At 39.1% G+C, this 20,966-nt stretch overlaps 1 protein-coding gene across 6 annotated transcripts in view; it reads right to left on the bottom strand.

Annotated features, from left to right (window-relative positions):
* DICER1 (dicer 1, ribonuclease III) overlaps positions 1 to 20,966 on the bottom strand; it is a 72,628-nt gene that overhangs the window by 15,205 nt on the left and 36,457 nt on the right. For all 6 annotated transcript variants that reach the window (XM_038545647.1, XM_038545642.1, XM_038545644.1 and 3 more), the window contains 13 exons: positions 16,350 to 16,482; positions 14,861 to 15,103; positions 14,125 to 14,279; positions 11,196 to 11,328; positions 10,374 to 10,449; positions 9,392 to 9,531; positions 7,470 to 7,649; positions 7,013 to 7,226; positions 6,655 to 6,808; positions 5,073 to 5,255; positions 4,681 to 4,786; positions 4,112 to 4,287; positions 2,371 to 3,154 (listed from right to left, as the gene is read on the bottom strand). In XM_038545647.1, the coding sequence (XP_038401575.1) occupies positions 2,371 to 3,154; positions 4,112 to 4,287; positions 4,681 to 4,786; positions 5,073 to 5,255; positions 6,655 to 6,808; positions 7,013 to 7,226; positions 7,470 to 7,649; positions 9,392 to 9,531; positions 10,374 to 10,449; positions 11,196 to 11,328; positions 14,125 to 14,279; positions 14,861 to 15,103; positions 16,350 to 16,482 (2,677 nt within the window). The remainder of the gene's footprint in view (positions 1 to 2,370; positions 3,155 to 4,111; positions 4,288 to 4,680; positions 4,787 to 5,072; positions 5,256 to 6,654; positions 6,809 to 7,012; positions 7,227 to 7,469; positions 7,650 to 9,391; positions 9,532 to 10,373; positions 10,450 to 11,195; positions 11,329 to 14,124; positions 14,280 to 14,860; positions 15,104 to 16,349; positions 16,483 to 20,966) is intronic.

Genomic DNA, 20,966 nt, shown 5'->3' on the forward strand with positions numbered 1-20,966 from the left:
AAAAGCTAAGGGCTCTGAGGTGCAATATGGGTTGGGCAGAAACGGGAAGAGCACTGGGAGAGGAACAGAGTGGGTGTGCACGTGCAGAGCCCATATGGAGACTAGCCAGGGGCTTAGATTTGGTCGGGACACAGGACGTGTCTGGAGTGTGAGCACAGACAAGGCCTTCCTTTGACACTGGGCTGAGGGAGTAACAACGATCTCTACAGGAAATAAGGAGTCAAAGCTTTCCCAGGAGACAAACAGATGAAATTTTTGAAATGTACATGAACTTCTTTCTTACCTAACAGAAAACATGTACTATTCCTTCCTACTCATCCTCAGGCTCTGACATTTTCTTCCTACACCTTATGGAAATCTCGTTTGTTCTGACAGTTTGATTATCACTCTTACAGAGACTATTCCCCCAAACCTTATCTAAATTATCTCAATACTTCAGTGAATATTCCACTTCATTTTCTACGAAGTCTGAAAACGCTACACCTATGTCACCACGAGCACCACCATTGCCCTAATTTCCCAGCTTACACACAGTCACCCTGGCATCAGAGGCCTCTCTGCCCTTCATTACACTGACAGGCAGCAAGGAGGGTGAAGGGTATGGGCTCTCACCTCCATCACCCCCAACTCTCTGATTAGTTAGGTAACCTTGCAGGAACTAATTAGTCTCTGGGTAGAGTTTCTCCATCTGCAAAATGGAGACACAATGTCTATCCCCCAGGGGCTCTCTCAGAAGACTGTACATGCGAGGTCTATAAAACACCCGAGGTAGTGTCTGCTGCTATAGCGTGACATCGGAGATTGAGGAGTGTGGTGGTGAAGAGCTAGGTCCCTAAGCCCAGACTCTCTGGGCTCGGCCACATAGTCTCATGTGACCCGCGTCAAGCGATCGTCTCTTGCCTCAGTACCCTCATCTAGCAACTATGGATAATAGAAGTATATACAACTATAAATAAAATTACAGAATAAAAGTGTACAGAACTACATCAGGCAATTTACAGAAGGTGGCAAGAGTAGTGTCTGGCTAAAGGAGGCACTTGCTGTGAGCTACAACTCGCATTCCCTCTGAAATACTACTCACCTCAGCCCTCTCCTCACTGCCAGAACTCCACAACTAACCCATTTTCCGCTTGCATAGATTCAAAGCCCCAACTGATCGCTCAGCTTGGTTTGGTTTCGCTTTTCCACTCAGGCTGCACTCTGCTGTCAGAGCCATCGTTTACAACCACCACTTCATGAACATTAAGAGCCACTCATGGGGCACCTGGGTGGCATAGTCGGTTGAGCGGCCGATTCTTGATTTTGGCTCAGGTAATGATCTCAGGGTCGTGAGATTGAGCCCTGCATCAGGCTCCGCACTGGGCATGGAGCCTGCTAGGATTCTCTCCCTCTGCCCCTCCTCCCAATATCTCTCTCTCTCTCCCTCTCAAAAAAAAAAGTAGAGGCTCTTGAGCTAAAGTGTCTTCAACATTCAAAATAAGTGCAAACTCCTTTGCCTAGTGAGACTAAAGATTTTCCACAAGAGCTTCACCCACCTGCCTTTTTAATCTTTTCTCAGGTATTTCCACACTTCTGACTGCTGCCACAGTCTAGTCAGAGTGCTAACACGCTCTGCCATTTGTTCATTGTGTTTACACACTATAAATCCACCTCTTCCATCAACGCCCTCTGATTACATGTGATACTCCTTCCTTCTAAGTGTTTAGGGCAAATAGCAGCTTTCTAAGTTATTTGTCAAGCAGGTACAGGTAGCCTTGTGATACCTCTTCTATCATCACTTAAATAGTGTGACTTTGTTGCTTTTCTTCCTTAAATCTTAATTCGCACTGGTTTCAGAACACACTCTTCCTTTGGCCTCTCAAGCACTGCTTGCTTGGAGCTCTGGCATCACTTCCTTTATACTGAAGAGTCACTGAGCTAGAGCACTGCTACTCTTTCCCTTCCTCACTCTCCAAAACCTCAAAGATGAGCTCCTCAATACAAGACTTGTGTTTTATTGATGTCTGTTTGCCTTGTGTGCCAGAATAGCATTCTCCTAAATAAATGCTAAACTGGATAAAATTAAAGCATGAGTAACTATGCCACATATTTCTTTATATCTCCCTCAGGATCTAGTAAGCATGCACACTCTCACAATGGTCCTAGGAGAACTGAATTCCTACCAATAAATAAGGCAGATACGGATCAGCTAACACTCGCCCAAAACCCAAGTGCCTCATCAGTGAAAAAGAGATCTCAGTCAACTCCTGGGTGGGTGTGCCACAGGCTCTAAGCAATCTCTCATCCTCTAAAACCATCCAACAACTTAAGCCACTTTTAGGCACAATGAATAGTTGGCTTGAACCATTCAGAAAAAAAACAGTATCTTACCTTTTTGCTTCTCATATATGAAAGGCGGCCCTCATGAGCATCAGGATAAGTGCAAAATAGATATGTGGTGATGGCATGCTTTAAAAAGGAGTCACCAAGCATTTCAAGCCGCTCCAGGTTAAATCCATCACTAGCATTTGAAAGGGTCAAAGCCTGCAGAATAAGTCCAGGATTTGGGCCAAGAGTCCTCGAGGAGTACCCAGGACAAGGGCTCTGCTCAGAACCCATCTTGTCCTTGAGCGCTCGAACAGCTTCGGTAGTACCAGGCATTGCGGCCGTCGTGGGACTTCCATCTGAGGTAGATTTGTTAGCATTTCCATCAAGGTATTTATTACTCAGTAGAGTACATTCATCGCTGGGCTTGGGCTGGTTCTCGTAATTGTATAAATTCTGAATGGGATATGAGGTAGTTGGTTGTACAGGTATTTCCTGCTTGTAGTAATTCAGCTGATTTCCTTGGCAAAAGTCTCTGTTAGCTAAATCATAACTGCCATTGGCAAGATTTTTATTATAAGAAAGACCATTAATTGCTGTAAGATCTGTTACAACTTCAATCTGGAGCTTACCAGGTGACTCACTGAATAACGTTCTGCAGTTCACAGACATTTGGTCATGATTTTCTAGAGAGGAGGTTCTATTAGCACCTTGACGTGCAGCATTTTCAGGGACGACAATTGTGCTGTGCTTACAGTAATTTTCATTTTCAGCTGAAGAGGAGTTAGCAACTGAGATGAAAGATTTGCTGTCAATAGATTTTTTCCACCCAAAGTCTAGGTTAGGGTATCTGAAAAGACATTTTTATGACTTCATCAGATCCTTCAGAAGAGCTAGGCTCAGAACAAGAACAATGGGAATAAAATAAAGACATAAAATAAAGATCCCTATAAATCAGTTCCTACTTTAGAACAGAAACAAGTTTATAAGGCAGAAATCAACATTACTGGACTTCTGCACAATGTGAATCAGGGAGTGGGACTGTTCATTCACTCTTCTGCTTTCATCCACTGCTACGGCAAGCATGCTGTGGAGGTTAGGCTTGGGGTTGGCCATGGGGCCTGGACCCACTGTGTGGGCTGGAATCCCAGGCCCTCCAGCTGACCAGATGGTCCTTTATGGAACCTCCCCTGCTCCCTGGCTTCCCACACTTGGAAGAGGAGCTAATAGCTTAGGAGACTCACAGGGTTGTTCTAATGATTAAGTGACCTAATAAAGGCTCCAGCATTTAAAACTAGTGTTGGACATTATAATAAGTACGCAATAAACGCAGTTGTGACTATTATTATTTTATTTTCACGTTCCTTAATCCCTAGAACCATCATGTCTTGACAACTAGATAACCAAAATTAATCAAAATGGTTAAGCCAATAATTTCCTGAGGATGTGGCCACTTTCCTAGTGGGAAGAAAATGAAAAAGATAAAGAACATACTGAGGCAATTGCCATTTTATATATATACATTTATAAAAGAGGAAAGCAGGCTTAAAAGGTGAGCAAGTTACAAAGAACTGTTTCCATTTTCACTCTGACTGTCATCACTAGAGAAGGAACCCCTAGCCCTCTGTGACTTCACAAGGACACAGGAGTCAAAGGATGCATTTATTACATGTATTTAGACATCCGTGCTTTCTTTTTAACCTTGTAAGAATTATTTTATATAAAATTAAAACTTGAAATTAATCCAGTTGTTTTGCAAATAGGATTTCATGACCCATATTCTTTCTGGCTGACAGCACAGGCATACCTAAAATCCACGGGAAGTGATCGGACTCCCACGCCAGCATCGCTGGCCGTCTGGGCTCTTAGCTCCTCTGCGGTCAAAAGGCAGTGAAGGCGATAGAGTATACTAGGGAGACAGACTGCTTTTCGCCACAGTGACGCTGGAATTGGGTGTATAGCACAGAGCTCTGGAACCAGTATCTTTGAATAAGGAAAAATATGGATAATATAAAGCAAACACACAAAAGAACAAAAAATTAAATTTAAGACTAATTTCACTAATGGATAAAGACAAAAATCATAAATACTAGTAAAAATCTTATTTATAAAAATAATCCTTTAAGGCCAAATGGGATTTATCCTAGGATTTATAGGGATGAATTGTATCAACAGACCAAGTATAAAAGCAAACCTTTCATACTTCCAAAAAGACATTTGAAAACATGTTAACACACAATACTACCTCTAACATATCAAATCCTAAGAGTTGGGGAACTTTTAAGAAATTCAGATGTCACTCAGTTAACTTGATAATATAAAAGCCAAACTTACCTCACGAAATATTAAATTATCTAATAACAAAGAACATATTACCTGTTTATTCTGCAGACTTTCCCACTTGGCTTTTCTCTTTTCAGCACTGCTAAGAGGAAGCGCTTTCCCCTTCTGATTCAAATGACGAGGTGTCAAAAGATTAAGTCTATAAAAATGTCAAAATAATTTTATCAAACAAAAAGTAAAAATAAGTACATTCTTCACAGTGGATCTACACCTTCAGTGTGCCTACAAGTCACCTGAAGAGCTCATGTAAACTGCAGACTTCTGGACTCCTGGACCCCATTCTGGGCAGTTCTACGTAGAAAGGATCTCCTGATATCAGAGAGTCTACAGGTAGCAGTGGGGACAGTGAACCTGTACATCTGTCTATGGACCTCTACAGATAATGCCTCGAGCAAAATTCAGATGTCATTTCTGAAACCCCTTACCTTGAAGATGTGTGGTCCACATCCAGCAGTGGCTGGTTGAGATTGGTCAGGTCAAGGTTGTATTTTGTTTTATAATATTCTGCAAAAGTTTCATACTCAGGGGAAGGAAATTTACTCAGTGGGGTAAGATCAGTGTATACATCAGCTACATAGAATCGATGAGGCTGATCAAAATTACGATATCTAAAAAAGAAAAATAATACACTTAAGACAACTACTCTCAACAAATTTTTTTTTTTTTTAAAGATTTTATTTATTTATTCATGATAGTCACAGAGAGAGAGAGAGAGAGGCAGAGACACAGGCAGAGGGAGAAGCAGGCTCCATGCACCGGGAGCCCGATGCGGGACTCGATCCCAGGTCTCCAGGATCGCGCCCTGAGCCAAAGGCAGGCACCAAACCGCTGCGCCACCCAGGGATCCCTCAACAAATATTTTTAATATGAAAATGCAAATTATGATTTTAAAGTAAGTTCAAAGATTAAATATAAACAGCATTACTGAAAACTTTGATTCCAAATAATATATTTCAAGTGGATTCACAATGAAAAGTATATTTAGGTTACGAGAAAACTGACTCTTCACTCTACTATCATCCACATTCTAAATATCTGTGCTTCAAAAAAATAAGTAAGTAAGTAAATAAATAAATAAATAAATAAATATCTGTGCTTCACTGACATACTAATGCTAAATAGTACCTTTAAATATCCCTTAATTTCACCAGTACAAACAGGGTAAAAAAACTTTCAATGTCCCACCAACTGAGCAAGCATGCACCCTGCGTAACTAATATGCTAACTGTGAAAGGTACTGACCTCATAAATGCACTGAGGGACCACTTACGGTATTAAGTTGATGATAGCTAACATTTAAAATACGGCTTTAGGGATCCCTGGGTGGCACAGCGGTTTAGCGCCTGCCTTTGGCCCAGGGCGCGATCCTGGAGACCCGGGATCGAATCCCACGTCAGGCTCCCGGTGCATGGAGCCTGCTTCTCCCTCTGCCTATGTCTCTGCCTCTCTCTCTCTCTCTCTCTCTCTGTGACTATCATAAATAAATTAAAAAAAAATTAAAATATGGCTTTAACAAAAAAAAAAAATCAAGAAAGACTGAATTACAGATAGTACTCTAATTTTATGAGAAGTTCCTATATTTAAATTTATTGCTCAAAAACTCTATCCCCTAAGTTTTTACAAAATAAGAAAAAAGCATTCTGATTTACTACTTCATTGTACATAACGCCATTCATTATTCCTTATAAAAAGTTTGGGAAGCTATTATTTGCAATCAAATCCTTTAAGACTTTGGGGAGTAAGAAGATTTTAAGAAAGTCTTTCAACATCACTTAGATTATCTGAGCTGCACAAGGTAAAAAAAAAAAAACCCTCACACCAACAGTGTGCCAGGTATTGTTTCTTGCAAGACAAAGTCAACCAGGGAGAACAAGCCCACCAGGAAGAGACACCTAAACTTCCTATTAAGTGACCTCAATGCTAGAGCCCACTGACATTTCCACGTGAACAAGTGAATCTCTGAAAACAAAATACCACCACCCCTTTACTTTCCCCTTCAATACCCACCTTGGAATGATAACTGCATCCTGGTAATCTTCTAATTTAAAAACAAAAGGTGTTTCTTTTGAATACTTGGTACTGGGAATGCCTATGCGAGCTTCAGATTTCTCAATATCTTCCATGAATTTAAAGTCAATGTCCAAAGTGCTGGAGTCATTCACTTAGGGAAGGAAAAAGACTCTTTAGCTTGTTAAAATGTACCACAGAGAAGATTCTTACTTAAGCCATATAGTCATGTATGTGTCTAATGTAGAGCTTTTTCTAGTAAGAGAGTTCTCTAGTATCCACAATAAACTATTGGTAAGCAAACTTCCCTCTTTTCAGATAGCATCACCGAACACTTTAGAGCCTGGGCTCTTCTTACCAACATTAAGAGGTAGAACACAGTATGCTGAATCAGCGTCTGTGGGTTTAAATTCTAGTGCAGGTTTTTCAAGCCGAAGAATATGTGAGAATATATACTGGTGAAGTCTTGTAATCAACTCAAGCATTTGTAGAGACAATGTGAAACCAGACTTCTTCAACTCAATGGATATGGTAACCTCTCCAGAGCGCGTGTACACAGGAAAGTGCGGGATCTTAGCAAAAAGGGGGGGGGGGGGGAGAAAAAGAGCATCCCCAAAGTTAACAGGTATTTTATGCCATTATAAATATTTAACTTCAGAGGAGGAATGATGCTTTCAATCCAGGAAATAGAAGGGACACCTTGATTTTTAAATATATTAAACATTCTGAGGTAACAAGATAGTTACTATTAAATGGTCATTCTCTTTTCTTAAAAAAACCAGGTATCTGTATCTTAGTCATAAGAAACCGACTACCTGAGGTATAGGTTTGGCTGTTAGTATTCCAAAGCATCGTGTGGTATCCTCAGGGGGATAGAGCTTGCGCCTTCTGAAGTTGAGTTCATCAGGTAAGGGCGTCGTCAGAACCATTCCTATCACATACAGGTAACAGGGCTGATCAGGTTTGGGATAGCTATCCCTTAAACATTCTGGAATCTAGAATTGGAAAAAGAAAACCTAAGCATCAAGATCCAGGGTTAACAGCCTCTTTTCCAGATATTGGCAAGAAAACAAATTTCTTCCTAGCTTTACTAAAAGCTGATGAGAAAAAGGTAAGAAAATACCCAGGGCAGGAGACATAATTACTTAACCCTGGTGGACAGCAAGCACTTCTCAGGTCTGGGCTGCAAGGTGGTCTAAGGTCACCCACCTTAAAACGCACTGCTGACTATACAACTAATACCAAAACTATATACAACAATTGAGCCGTATAGGGTCTTCTCTTAGAGACACTATTCATTTGGGTTACTTCTTATTATTAGAAAGCTCTTTTCTCCCTTGGGACTTTTGGTCTTTCAACACCATAGAATATCAGAAAACAAATGCAAAATTTTCAAATCCCACATAATTTTACTGCTCACATATAACCTTTACTAACTTCCTTCCAATACACTGTATTGGACTTCTTCCTGTGTATAAACGTATATAAACATATTATGCACATGTGTTTTTTCACTACAAATGGAATGGCATAACAAAGACTGTCCTCACCTGATCTTTCCACTTACTACAATGAGAATACCTTTCTCTGTATCATTTTTAATGGCTATCTGATTATATGAGTCAACCGGAATTTAACGAATCTGAGATTGTTTCTTAACTTTCAATATTCATACAAGCCCACTCAGTAGAATCATGCGGTTTCTGAGGTGCAGGGACATTAATGATCGCATCTGTAGTTAAAAGGCACAGAAACACCGGCTAGGAAATGGTTACAGTTAATAGAATATCAGATAATCCAGAAGGTATCTGTTAGTTAAAACACTTCTTGTGAACGACGATGTCTGTCCTATGAAATGAGTCCAGTGGCCTTTGGGGTAAATGTTAGAGTAGGAAGGCTGGGAAATGGGTCATATTCCTAATTTTTAAACAGCCAATGTGCTTCTGAATCTTGAAAATGCTCAAGTGAAACTGAGTGAAAACTTTTTTAAAAGTATAAACTCAACATAACTGCAAAAATGAGACAAAAGAACCATACTTTTAGGCTAAGAAGAAAATACACAGGAAAGTTTTGCTTTTGTTTGTGATCCTTACAGGGGACAAACATCAGCAAATATTTTAAGGCAAATATTCAAGTACCTCAACCCAGTGTGGCTCTAATGAGCAGTCAGACTCAGAGGGACATCGTAGCACATGCATCCTGCCAGGATGCGGCACATCCAGCCAGACCCAGCACGCTGAAGAAACTGGTTCTGACTGCTGGCAGGCTACCACCTTGTTCCTGACAGACCCTGGCTGTCACAATCCTTACACAGGCCACTGAGCCTGCGTGTGGAGGCAGCACTCTTTCGCCTGTCTCTTTTATCATGCAAATCCTCCTTTGTCTTAGCCCCAAACACAAGTAAAACCAAAATCTTACGGCTAATGTGAATGAAACAAAAAAATGTCTCTTTAAAGGAAACACTCATTCTGGGTAGAATCTGACAAATGAGTCCAAACTCCTTTTGAGAAGGAAAATAAAAGCCTGTCCTAAGTAGGAAAGAGCTCACAGTGCACGTGGGAAGGAGGAATGGCTGTCTGATCTGAAAGAAAAGCTGTCATGGGAGGACATGAGCTGAGATCCCAAGTGGCCAAGTGACAAGGTCTGGGAAGCCAAGCAGAGGAATGTCGAGTTGATGTAGCAGGAAATAAAAAGTCAGAAAAGGCTAGATTTGTATGTGGTTCTAACCAATACTAACTGCTTTTGGGTAGCACTGTCTTCGTTTTGTGGAACCTGGTCTTCCTGGAACACTGGTCTCTTCTTCATCATGTAAATCAAGCTCTTCTTCATATTTAACGGTCTCTTTCCCAACTGGCATCAAATGGTCATCCAGTTCACCTAAAAAATTTAAAGAGAATTAATATAAGCAGCCCAGATTTTGCCTCTCTAATGACTAACGAATCCAGAGCAAAGTGTTCTGTTAGAAAGCAGCAAGAAGGGTAATGGAAACTAAAGCATCTGTACTTTTAATAACACAAAGTGACCAGACATGATGCGTCAGGCAGTCTATTTTGGCATTCATATACTCAGTGCAAGCAGGGTTACAGATTCCATTCTAAGATGCAAACATATCATCTAAACAAGGCACAACATGAGGAATGTGGTGCAAGGGACTGTGATAACACCATATGGTAACAGATGGCAGCTGCACTGCTAGTGAGCAGAGCCTAATGTCTGAACTCGTGGAATCACTACGTTGTACACCTGCCACCAACGTTAACATTGCATGCCAACTATACTCCAATCAAAAAAAAAAAAAAAAAACTTCTCAAAATAATACTGAAACAGAAAAACAGCCCATAACCATTGTTTTACAAAATCTATGGAAAACAAAACTTCCCGTTTAAAAAAAAATGGATAAATTTGAGAGACTGACCCACTAAAACAAATGTTCGTGATTCAACAGTTACAAGAAGGCCTTTCCGTACTGACAAGGAGTCAGTACAGGAAGCAAATATGCTATATGCTACAGTTGTTCACAGCAGAGCTCAAAGAGCTGGAACATGTTACAGGACCTTCGAGTTATATCATAGTTACATCAGTCTTCGCCAAAGCAGAGAGAGCAAGGAGTTCAGAATGCCACAAAATCCTCAGAGACTTGTAAAGTCCTTGATATGCTTTTGTTTTACAATGTTTTCAACTTTATTTTTATTTGCATGTGCTTTTTCAAACACTCTTACCAATTTTGTGCAGTTTTTCACAGCAAATGAGAGCTACGACTCTTTCGGCCAATCGTACACAGCTCATTGGTGGACCCTGAAAGTCACAAAAAACATTTCCACTGTACGGGCACATAGCTATCTATCATTAACACATAAAACTTCTATGAAACCAGTATCTTTAAAGCTGAACTTTATGAGAACAAAGTGCTTTATTTTGAAAAATGCCAGCAAGTCTGTTAAAACCATAATCTCCACAGTTGAAATGCCATTTTTAAAAGTCCTGCCCAGTTAAGCCTAGATAAATCATAATGAAGATTTGGCAATTTTAATGATTATAAATTTCAGTTAAGATTTTAATGTAGCTTATTTTCACTAATCTAAAAATAAGAAAAAAAAAAGATTATCAAAATGTGGCTGTAACTTACAGGTTAATAGTACTGACAAATTTTCATGTGCAACAGAAGTTAGTCATCTCATAATATCTGGAAATCAGTACTGGGACCAAGGACGGCAGTTACACAAAGGGAGATATTCAAGTGAACAACAAAACAGCTAGAGAAGCCCAAATATATTTAATAAATTCTGTCCCTCTATGTGTCTAAGCCACAGCTGAATGTTGATATTACTAAGATCCTAGAGAGAACTACAGGTCATCTACTCATATAGTCTACTGAAAGTCTGAACATGTGGCTGACCACAAAAGAGATTTATAAACCTACTCTTAAGGAACAGATTTAAAAAGCTAAATTTCCCTGTTACTTGTGCTGGCATAGAGAAGCTGAAAAACAATCCATTAATGACATACTTTAAAGGCACAATCATTTCTTTTTCTAAACTTACAACAATGGAGGCTCGGAGAGGTGAGTTAATTGGCAGATAAAGAGTTGAATAAAATGTACCATCAGGCAACTCTCGGGTTCTACATTTAGGAGCTAGATGAGTAAACGGATCACTTGGTAATCTAGCACAGTATCTGTGAAGAAAAAGAAATTCTGATGCTAAATCTACACCTGAGAAATGGAGGAAAAAAATCTGTATTGATATTCACAGCCTCAAGTTTAATTTTTCATGTCCCTCTTCCCCTCTACTAGATTGGTATTTAATATGTGAAGTTTGAGCTTCATTGCTTTGAACTTTCAATAAGATGGAACAGTGTTGTCCAACAGAATCTTTTGCAATTATGTTCTGTGTCTACACTAGTCCAATGGGACAGCCACTGAGTGAGTGCTTGAAATGTGGCGAGGCATCTAGGAAACTAAAATTTATTTAATTTTAATTAAAATTAAAATGAGTTTAAATAGATGCGTATGTCCAGTGCTACTCTACAGTGCAGAAAATCCTGTTTAGAATCCATTAAGAGAACACATCACCAATGTTTGTTCCTTAAATCGTATATGCACCCGCAGATTATATCAGGGCCTGTGCAAGAAAGGCATCAGAAGAGGCTGGAAGCACAGCTCAGTACTGACACAACGGAAAGGCATCAAAACAAGATGATCACTCCCACTCCCCCACCACACACCCCCCAGCAGCACAAGGAGAGTGTTTCAGGGCAGGAAGCTAGCTTCAAAGGTGCCGAAACTGAGCAAAGGTGGGTGCTGGGACAGGAAGGCAATCGGTGGGCAAGTAATTGGGCAGGACTCACAGGGAGGGCGCTGGAATGACAGCCGCCCTGTAAGTTCAAGACCTGCGCAGTCAGGACACCCAAATGGTGGCAGCCCTGCAGATAGAGGGCTAGATGTAAGAGTAACAATTTTGGAGGACAATGTGAGTCCTACCTCTCACTATTGAAGAAGCCAGAAATAAAGACGGAAGAAAGGAGAGCTAGAATGAACCCAGTAGTGTGACAGTGAAAGCAGAGGTAACACATAGGCAGTCAGATACAGAAATAAATCTGACCATAAATGTGTATGTGAATATGCACACATATACACATAAATGTAGTTTCTAGCTCTGTCTACCGAGGAGCCTAGAAGCAGCAATACTCCAAAGGCAATGAGTATACCTAGCACTCAGCACCCAGATTTTGGTTTCTGAACACCACTCATCTGCCACTAAAAGAATTTTCTTTTGGAAAAAGAGCCAATATCTAGGCTGGGGGAGAGAAAACATAAGTTGTGTCTAAAAATCTTAGTATGCCATAAAATAATGAAGTGATCAAAGAATAATGGTGATGTAAAAAGAACTAGCTTGAAGGGGTTTCTACTGGCCAAATTTGAGATAATTTTAACATGAAAATAAATAATAAACAATAGTAACCAGACTATAACCCACTGAATAAAACAGAACTCCATCGGTTCATATTAGATTTAAAAAAAAAACAATAAAGAGAATAAATAAATGGAGAAAAGAGAAAGCTCTATCTTCCAGTAGAATGCCAACAAATAGGAAGAATAATGGAATTAGAAGATCACCATTTTGCAGACACCACAGCAAAAATCAATTCAGGCAAGAAATACCAATGGATACTTTTCACTAATGGGTAAAACTGGGAAGAGAGAATAAATTTTATATTGTTCCAAAATATCTCCCCAGGAAATACGCACTCATAAAGGGAGAAAAGGCAACTCTATAGCGGAAAAGCTGGCAGACCTTTCAGATCAGAGCCACCACCACCAGTTAAGAGCACAAACTGACATCAAGTATACCCAGTAGGACAAAATGAGAACACAGCACCACTTCTGTGATGTGCAGGCCCCAGTGCATAACCTTGGGTTAATTATCAGAAAGTATCAGATAAAGCCAAACTGAGAGACAGACTACAAAATGACCGGTCTGTAATTTTCAACAGTGGCAAGGTCATCCAGGTCAGGGAAAGACAAGAACGGTTCCAGGTTGAAGGAGACTAGAGAGATGAGAAAAATGCATACAATCCTTGATCCTGGCTTGGATCCTTTCACTATAAAAACACATTCTCGTGACACCTGAATAGGTCTCTCTAGTGAGGGGTAAATAGGAGTTCTCTGCAGTATTCCTGCAACACTTTAAAGTTTGAAATGGTTTCAAAATAAAACATTAAAAAGAAAATCTTATGTGAATTGCTCTTTATTTTGCCTCTGCACAAAATTTATTCAAATACATAGTCTAGGTATGTATCTGCTTTTCTTGGTCCTTGGAAATGTTATTATCAGTTCAGACAAAGTAAATTAGAACATAATTAAAAACACAAATTAAGGGCCGCCTGGGTAGCTCAGTCAGTTAAGCATCTGCCTTCAGCTCAGGTCATGATCCTGAGGTCCTGGAATTGAGTCCCGAGTTGGGATCCCTGCTTAGCAGGTAGCTCCTCCTCCCTATCCCTCTGCCATTCCTCCCACTTGTGCTCTCTGGCTCTATCTCTCTGTCAAATAAATAAATAAAGTCTTAAAAAAATACAAGTTAATATATCATAATCTTATATTGTAGTTAATGAAAATTTAACATCCCTCAACATTCATGGCGCAAAACAACAAATACCAAAATTAAAAAAAAAAAAAACTAGTGAGTACTATATAAGTAAAATCTAATTAAAATAAGCATGCCTTCATTAAGTCAGCCTTGCCAACAAAAACTAAACATTTATCATTACACAATACTGTTTTTGCCTTCTGATGAAAAAGAAGAATGAATGGGGAAAAAACACTTCTTTTCTTTCTCTCATCAAAATAGTACCAAGCCATAAACAGAGAGACTGGTGAATATTTGCAAAAGGAAAACACTACAATACTCACACGTTTAGACTTAGATCTTGCAATACTCCTAGGCTTTCCATGCAAATGATTTCATATCATACCTATTGATGTGTCCAATGGCCGTGTTGATTGTGACTCGTGGACCACCATCATCAGGCCTCAACACGTATGGTGGGAACACGTCGTCATCATCCACAACAGGTTCAATGTCAGTCTCACCAGTGTCAACTGACTTGGAACACTTGTTTCTTAAGATCTGAACATTGCAGAAACAGGTATTATGATGAGAATAAATATTTTCTTTGTCATTTATCAGTTGTCTGCCTCTGTACCTACAGAAAAAGCTCTCTTGACAAAAAACAGCTCTCTCTCCTAAACACACTGTAATACTCCAAGTCACCTGATGCAGAAACTCCCTCCCAAAGTAGTCCCCCCCAGCTCCAATCATGGGAGACACTCACCATACATGCACAGGGTTTGCATGGTACCATACCCACACACACATACACACACGTGTGCAAACACACACACACACATACAGGGGCTGTGTCATCACCCTCCAATCACTCCACAACTCAGTCATTCAACTGTGACTGCACTGTCCACACTAACAGGTTACTTTCCAGGCTTCTTCCCCTACAATCCATATGACCATTTTCACCAGGAGCTTTCAAAAACTTTGTAAAATACTGCTGGCTCTGTAACTATTTGACTTTTTTATAATGTGCACATTGCACACCCCTGGCTGAGACTATTCTCTGTAGATAAAGCTATTTTTATCTATTTTTCTGCACATAAAAAATAACTCAAAGATACCCTATTGACTTTTGGACTTACCTTTTCAATAGCTTTGTATGTTTTAAGGTCTTCTTCAAAACTTTTTATTTTGTCTGTATCTGCTAACATTATATAATTAGAGATCGGTGCCCTTGCTCTTCCCTTAGATTGAACATAGGATCGATACTCTGTGGGCAAATCAAATCGAACCACCAAGTTGCATTTTGGTATATCAACACCCTCTTCCACAATACTTGTTGCAATGAGAAGGTTGGTCTCATGTGCTCGAAATTTCCTAAGTACCTGAAAAAAGTCCATCAAGAAAAGCAAAGAACTTCTAAGAAATTTCCAAAGGAACAGCATAGTATAAATAAATGACAACTGTCCTTTCTGATACATGCTCCAGATACACTAAATCTTTAAGTCCAGGCTAAAGATGACAACACTACACAAAACTCAGGATGCATGAACACATGGGCAAAGAGAAACTTTAATAACAATTTTTAGCTGAATAGGACTTGAAAAATCAAAGTGACTTTCTACCATACAGAAGTATATACAAATCACAAAAAGCCTTCAGATTGAAAAGGCTGGTTTCTTTGATGGCCACAAAAGAATCTAACCAACAAAGTGACCAAACGAATCCACTTCTGGAGTCCTATTGATACTCTGACCCGTCATGGTGGTAATCTTGCATCTCTGAGACTGTGCCAACAATCCTCCAAAGATGTCAAAACTTTCACTAAAATCCCTAATGCTTGTAATTAAAAATTACAAGGAAGGCACTATGTATTTTCTGGTATCTTGGGACATTTTCATTTTAAGGAATCAGAGCTACCGATTAAAAATAAAGTGAAAATTTTTTTCATTTAAGATTTAAAATAACACCATTTCTCAATCCAGGATAAGTAAAGTAAGGTGGCTTTTAAATAATCTACCACATTGGTTATTGGACTCCCCAGATTTGGAATATTCAAAAAGCTATGACAAAAATGAACTTCAACGTGAATTATTCTACCTCTAACTTAAATATTAAATAACAAACTTCAAATAAAAAGTTTTTGTTTGCCAGCCAGACACTATATTAGGTTTCATATCTTTATGATTGCTGTCTCTCATATTAAAATCTTAAGATGCATGAAAAAAATTAAGCCAAATCTTTTAACGTATCCAACCAAGGCAGGACTTTAAACCGAACACAAAACAATTTCTAGGAAAAAAAATTCATTTTTTTTTTTGCTCAGTCACATGGAGTCAATAGAAGTTATGGTTACACATGCTTGGTTTTTCTATGAAATGCCATCAGTCCAATAAAGGAAAATGAAATGGTTGATGGCAATTAAGAGAAAATTGATTTACCAGACAGCTATTCTAATTCTGAACATATGAATCACTATACAGCTACTTCATAGGAGACAGCTAGTCTATCTACAAGCAAGTATTCTATATTACAAAAAACACCAAGCAATTCTGAAGAAAAGGAGTTCCTATGAGCAGTTTATATATATTCTGAAAATTGTTATTGTACAACGATTTCAACTTAAGTTACCTCTTCCTGTTTTCTGAATTCTGCTTCCATCTGTTTGTTCCGAGGCTGATTCTTTCCAATGCCATGTCCAGTTATAAAATTGCTGCTGATGTAAGCCAGCTCTGGATCTTGTTTGCCAGCTTCCTTTATCAATCTAAAAAAATTATATACGTTTGGAAGTTAAGCATTGATGAGGGAAAAAAAATTTAAACTTTTGTTTGTAAGGTCTCCCTTAAAATGGAAATACACGTATGTTTTGCCAACATACCTAACAAAATGGTCTTGGTGTTTTTTCCTAACTAGCTTAAACAGAAATCACTGCCACTCTTCCCCGTGTAGATCTGTGGACTGAACACTTACAGCATCAGATACAGGGTTGATTTATAATGACGAACACAGTGGTCACAGTACTTCAAACTTTCTAATTTGGCAGTCATGACTTACTAGAAATGTGGCCCAGGAGGGGACAGAGCTAAGCAGAGAGAAACATGGAATCCCTATATACCCTGGCTTCAGGCCAGGATCTATAATGAAAAAGCACATGCACTTCTCCAAACACACACACAACTTGCGGTGGCCATCACACCCTTGTCTCCACGGCCAAGCTTATACACAATGAGTACCAACACCAGATGCCAAGGGGTGATTCTATAGCAAGGGAAACCTTATTCTCCTGCTACAGGTACTAAGAGAGCTCCTGCTGTGTGTGAAATATATGGCATGGTTGTTTCTTTTAGTCTTCCGCAACACCCTTTATCACTGGAAGCAGAGCTCCAGGGCAAGAAATGCCTGTCTACTGAGAAGCACCTCCATTCCCGACACTTTCCTGCCTCCTAGGCCGCCGTCCACAGTTCTGCACAACATGGCAGTGCCAGAGTCCTCATCCCCTCCTGTCATGGAAGAGAGAGGCTTCCCAGCTTGTGCCACTTCCTGCCTGTTCCTCTGTATTAATCCAGAACGCTAGTAACCGAAAGCTGGCCTTCTAGCTACGAAATGGAAAAGAGCTACAGGATGGGATCACATTACACGGGTACAGAAGGTTAACAGTTAGTGTTGCCATTACAGCTATTTTGGAAATATTCACATTCAAAAACTCAGCACACAGGATAAATGGTTCCACACCTGACATAAGTGACTCCAGATGGTTCCTCTGAAGTCATACACATAGTATAAATTCCTAATAGAAAATTGCATTTTTTAAGTCAAACCATTCTTTTTTTTTTTTTTTTAATACATGAAACAGACTAATATCAAAGAGTTGGAAGAAACCTTGAGTGGCCATCTAGAATATCTTCCTGCCTCCAAATGAGCCAAACACTTGCATGTCTAGGTTAGTTTCAGAGTCTGTTCTACATTCAAATACTTAAAATGTTCAAAATCAGGAACTTCTTTAATATGTTCCAAGCTTTGTTTAGTTATTAGAATAAACTTACGATGTCAGTAGCAGGAAGCAATGCTACATGCAAACAAATCTCATGCCCCAAAGTCTAAATTATAAAATTAATTATCTTAGAAATATGTACTTCCAAATGTTAGTTTATGTAAATAAGCATCAATGTGAATGTAACAGAGGCTAAAACAAAATGCATTTCATGGCAAGCATCAGGCTTATTAATTGGCAAAGAATGTATTTTTCTTTGCCAAAATGATCAGCCTAGCAGATTTTAATTAACTAAGAGGCAAAAGCACTAAAGAGTAAATGCGTTTCTCCTTTAGTGAAACTCGCATCGTTACTGAAGAGAAGAGAAAAAGAGAATACACACATTAACGACCCAAATCTCTGGTAAGCAGTAATTAAATGCTATATACCCAGGCTAATGATGATTAGAGGGAAAAATTTCTCTATCTGATAAATTAAGGGATGTCTAAGCACACTCTTCAAAACTACAGGCTTCCAGAAAAACAACAAGGTCTCCAGTGGTCAAGGAGTTTACAAGTAACACAAACTGCTTACAGATTTCATGGTACCATGAACTGATAGGACAAAGTCTTACTTGTTTCTTTTGATTTTTACACTGAGTTTATGTGAGCTGTTCCACAAGCAAGCGGTTCCACAAACCCAGCTGATCTCTAGCGCACAGAGATTCTGAAACTATCAGCAGCTAAGAACCAATTTGTTTTCCTAATTTCAAATCCATCAGAGACCAGCATTTTAAAAAAATTCCATGAAAATTTACAAAGAAAATGAAACTTAAAAGCATTCAAATTCAAGAGTCAATTATATAATATTCAGCAGACATAACTTGCTGTCAAAAATAAGAGTTTCTAGATGTTTACCCTCAATCTGTGTACCTAACTCACTCATCTGGCACCAGTGCACAGATTGTATTGTGTGTGTGCACACATTACCTCCCTGATTACATTAGAAAATGCAAGGCCAGAAATAGGAAATATGCCTTCTAAAAGAGTGGACATATCATGGGAAACTGGAATTTAACTAAATGTGCAAATTTATGCAGACAACCGTTAAGGGGAAAATAATTCAAACACATCATTTGAAACGTCTGCCAAGTACGAAAGCATGTTATCAACAATAGCTTTTAATAGCATCCTTACTCCTTACGTTTGCTCATCAATGTGAGAAAATCCAATGTAATTCCTGTGATCTTACCAAAAAAAATAAAAAATAAATAAATAAAAAAACCCTATGACTGATAGAGTACATGAATCCTATATGCCCTAAATGTGTGCATAAAGCAAATAGCACCTACTATATAGGTGATAAAACACTATTTTTATATATATTGTCAAGAGACAGAAATTATTACAATTTTACAAATGAAGATGCTGAGAGAGAAAAATTTCTCTTTAAAGCTTTAAAAAGTTTAATAACTTTCAGAAAATAAACATCTAAAGCAGTGGGTAGAAAAGAAAGGAACCGGGGATCCTTGGAGAAATGAGTGATTCCATGGCAGGAACAGGGAATATACAAGAGCCTGGAGCATCTTGCAATTCTAGAAGTCAGGAAGCTCTCAAAAACAAAAAACAAAAACAAAAAAAAAACCAGGATGAGGACATGTCCAAGGGACACAGGCACTAACCTTAAAGAACCCCCTCTGTGGCCTAGAGTGGAACAATGTGAACAACAAAACAAATCACCTACTCTCAGATTATTCTAAGTGAAGAATAAACAACTATGAGTCCACAGTGATAAAAAAAAAAAGAACATGAGTCAATAAATATAAATAGAGTATCAAAGAGGTAAGTTTTTCTTATAGAAGAACTCCAGTAATAAACATAAATACACCCCTCTCCAGGAAGAGTTCAAGCCCTCCCTGCCAGGATGAGCTAGTGACTTGCTTCAAGAAAATAGTGAGGAATAAAACAATAGCAATATCACAGTAAAGAAAGCAAACACTATCATAATCATGCAATGAAGTTTCCCATCACGAGTGATGTCTCATGTCCACACCATGAGTCCCCCTGATACAATGTGATGGGAAGGAGGTGCTTCATTTCCATGGTGTTTTTCCACATCCTAAAACCTGAGAAATTTAATCCTGAGCAAAACATCAGGCAAATTCAAACTTAGAGCCGATCCACCAAACTCTTGACCAATACTCCTCAAGACTGTCAAGGTCATCAAAGCCAAGGAAAAGCAGAAAATATAGAGGACCAGAGGAGATCAGGGAAATGCAACAACTAGATGCAGTATGGTACCTGGGTTAAGAAGATGACATTAATGGGAAAATTGAGAAATGAAAATAAAGTCTGAGGTCTGGTTAATAGTAATGCACCAATGCTAGTCTCCCATGTGACAAATGCACATGGTAACTAAAATGTTAACAACAGGTGGGAAGGGATCCCTGGGTGGCTCAACAGTTTAGCATCTGCCTTTGGCCCAGGGCGTGATCCTGGAGACCCAGGATCGAGTCCCCCGTCAGGCTCCCGGCGTGGAGCCTGCTTCTCCCTCTGCCTGTGTCTCTGCCTCTCTCTATCATGAATGAATGAATGAACAAACAAACAAATAAATAAATCTTAAAAAAAAAAAGAAAAAAAACAGGTGGGGAGACCAAGGGAGGGAGACCGGGAAGCTCTGTATTCTCTTTGCAGCTTTTCTGTAAACAAAGTAAGGAGGGAAACAGTGGAAGGGGTAGACCAAGGCTGTGAACTAGGCTGGTCCGACAACAGCACCACACAAGACTAGTAAATTACACAGTGAAAAGAAGACAACTTGGGAGACTGGAAGCCCTTTTTTCTGCCTCTTGATATCTGTGTGACTTGGGGAGGGTCACAAACTGAGTCTTTGCTTCCTCATCTATAATATAACAAAAAACGTCTACCTTCCACCCTCATGGAGTGTTGTAAAACTTTAAAAAGATATCTAAACATAAGTTATAAACTGTATAGCTCTACACACATACATAAGGCAAAAAGGGAAACTATAAACGTAAGACTATACACTAGCTACATTATCTACAGAGAGAGCTATGATTTATTTTTTTAATTAGGAGAGGACAAAATTGCCCATGTATCACAATAGCTTAGACTCCCATGAAACCGTTCACTGAGGGTTTTTCCTATTAAATTGATGGAAGGAAAGAATCTGGATTTCAGGAAGTTTTTCTAAGCTTATTAAAAAGCTTACTGGAACAAGACCTCTATTGTATATTTAATTAGCTGCCCATAAAGTCAACC

The sequence above is a fragment of the Canis lupus genome, chromosome 8 (genome assembly GCF_011100685.1).
Source record: "Canis lupus familiaris isolate Mischka breed German Shepherd chromosome 8, alternate assembly UU_Cfam_GSD_1.0, whole genome shotgun sequence".
Lineage (NCBI taxonomy): Eukaryota > Metazoa > Chordata > Mammalia > Carnivora > Canidae > Canis > Canis lupus.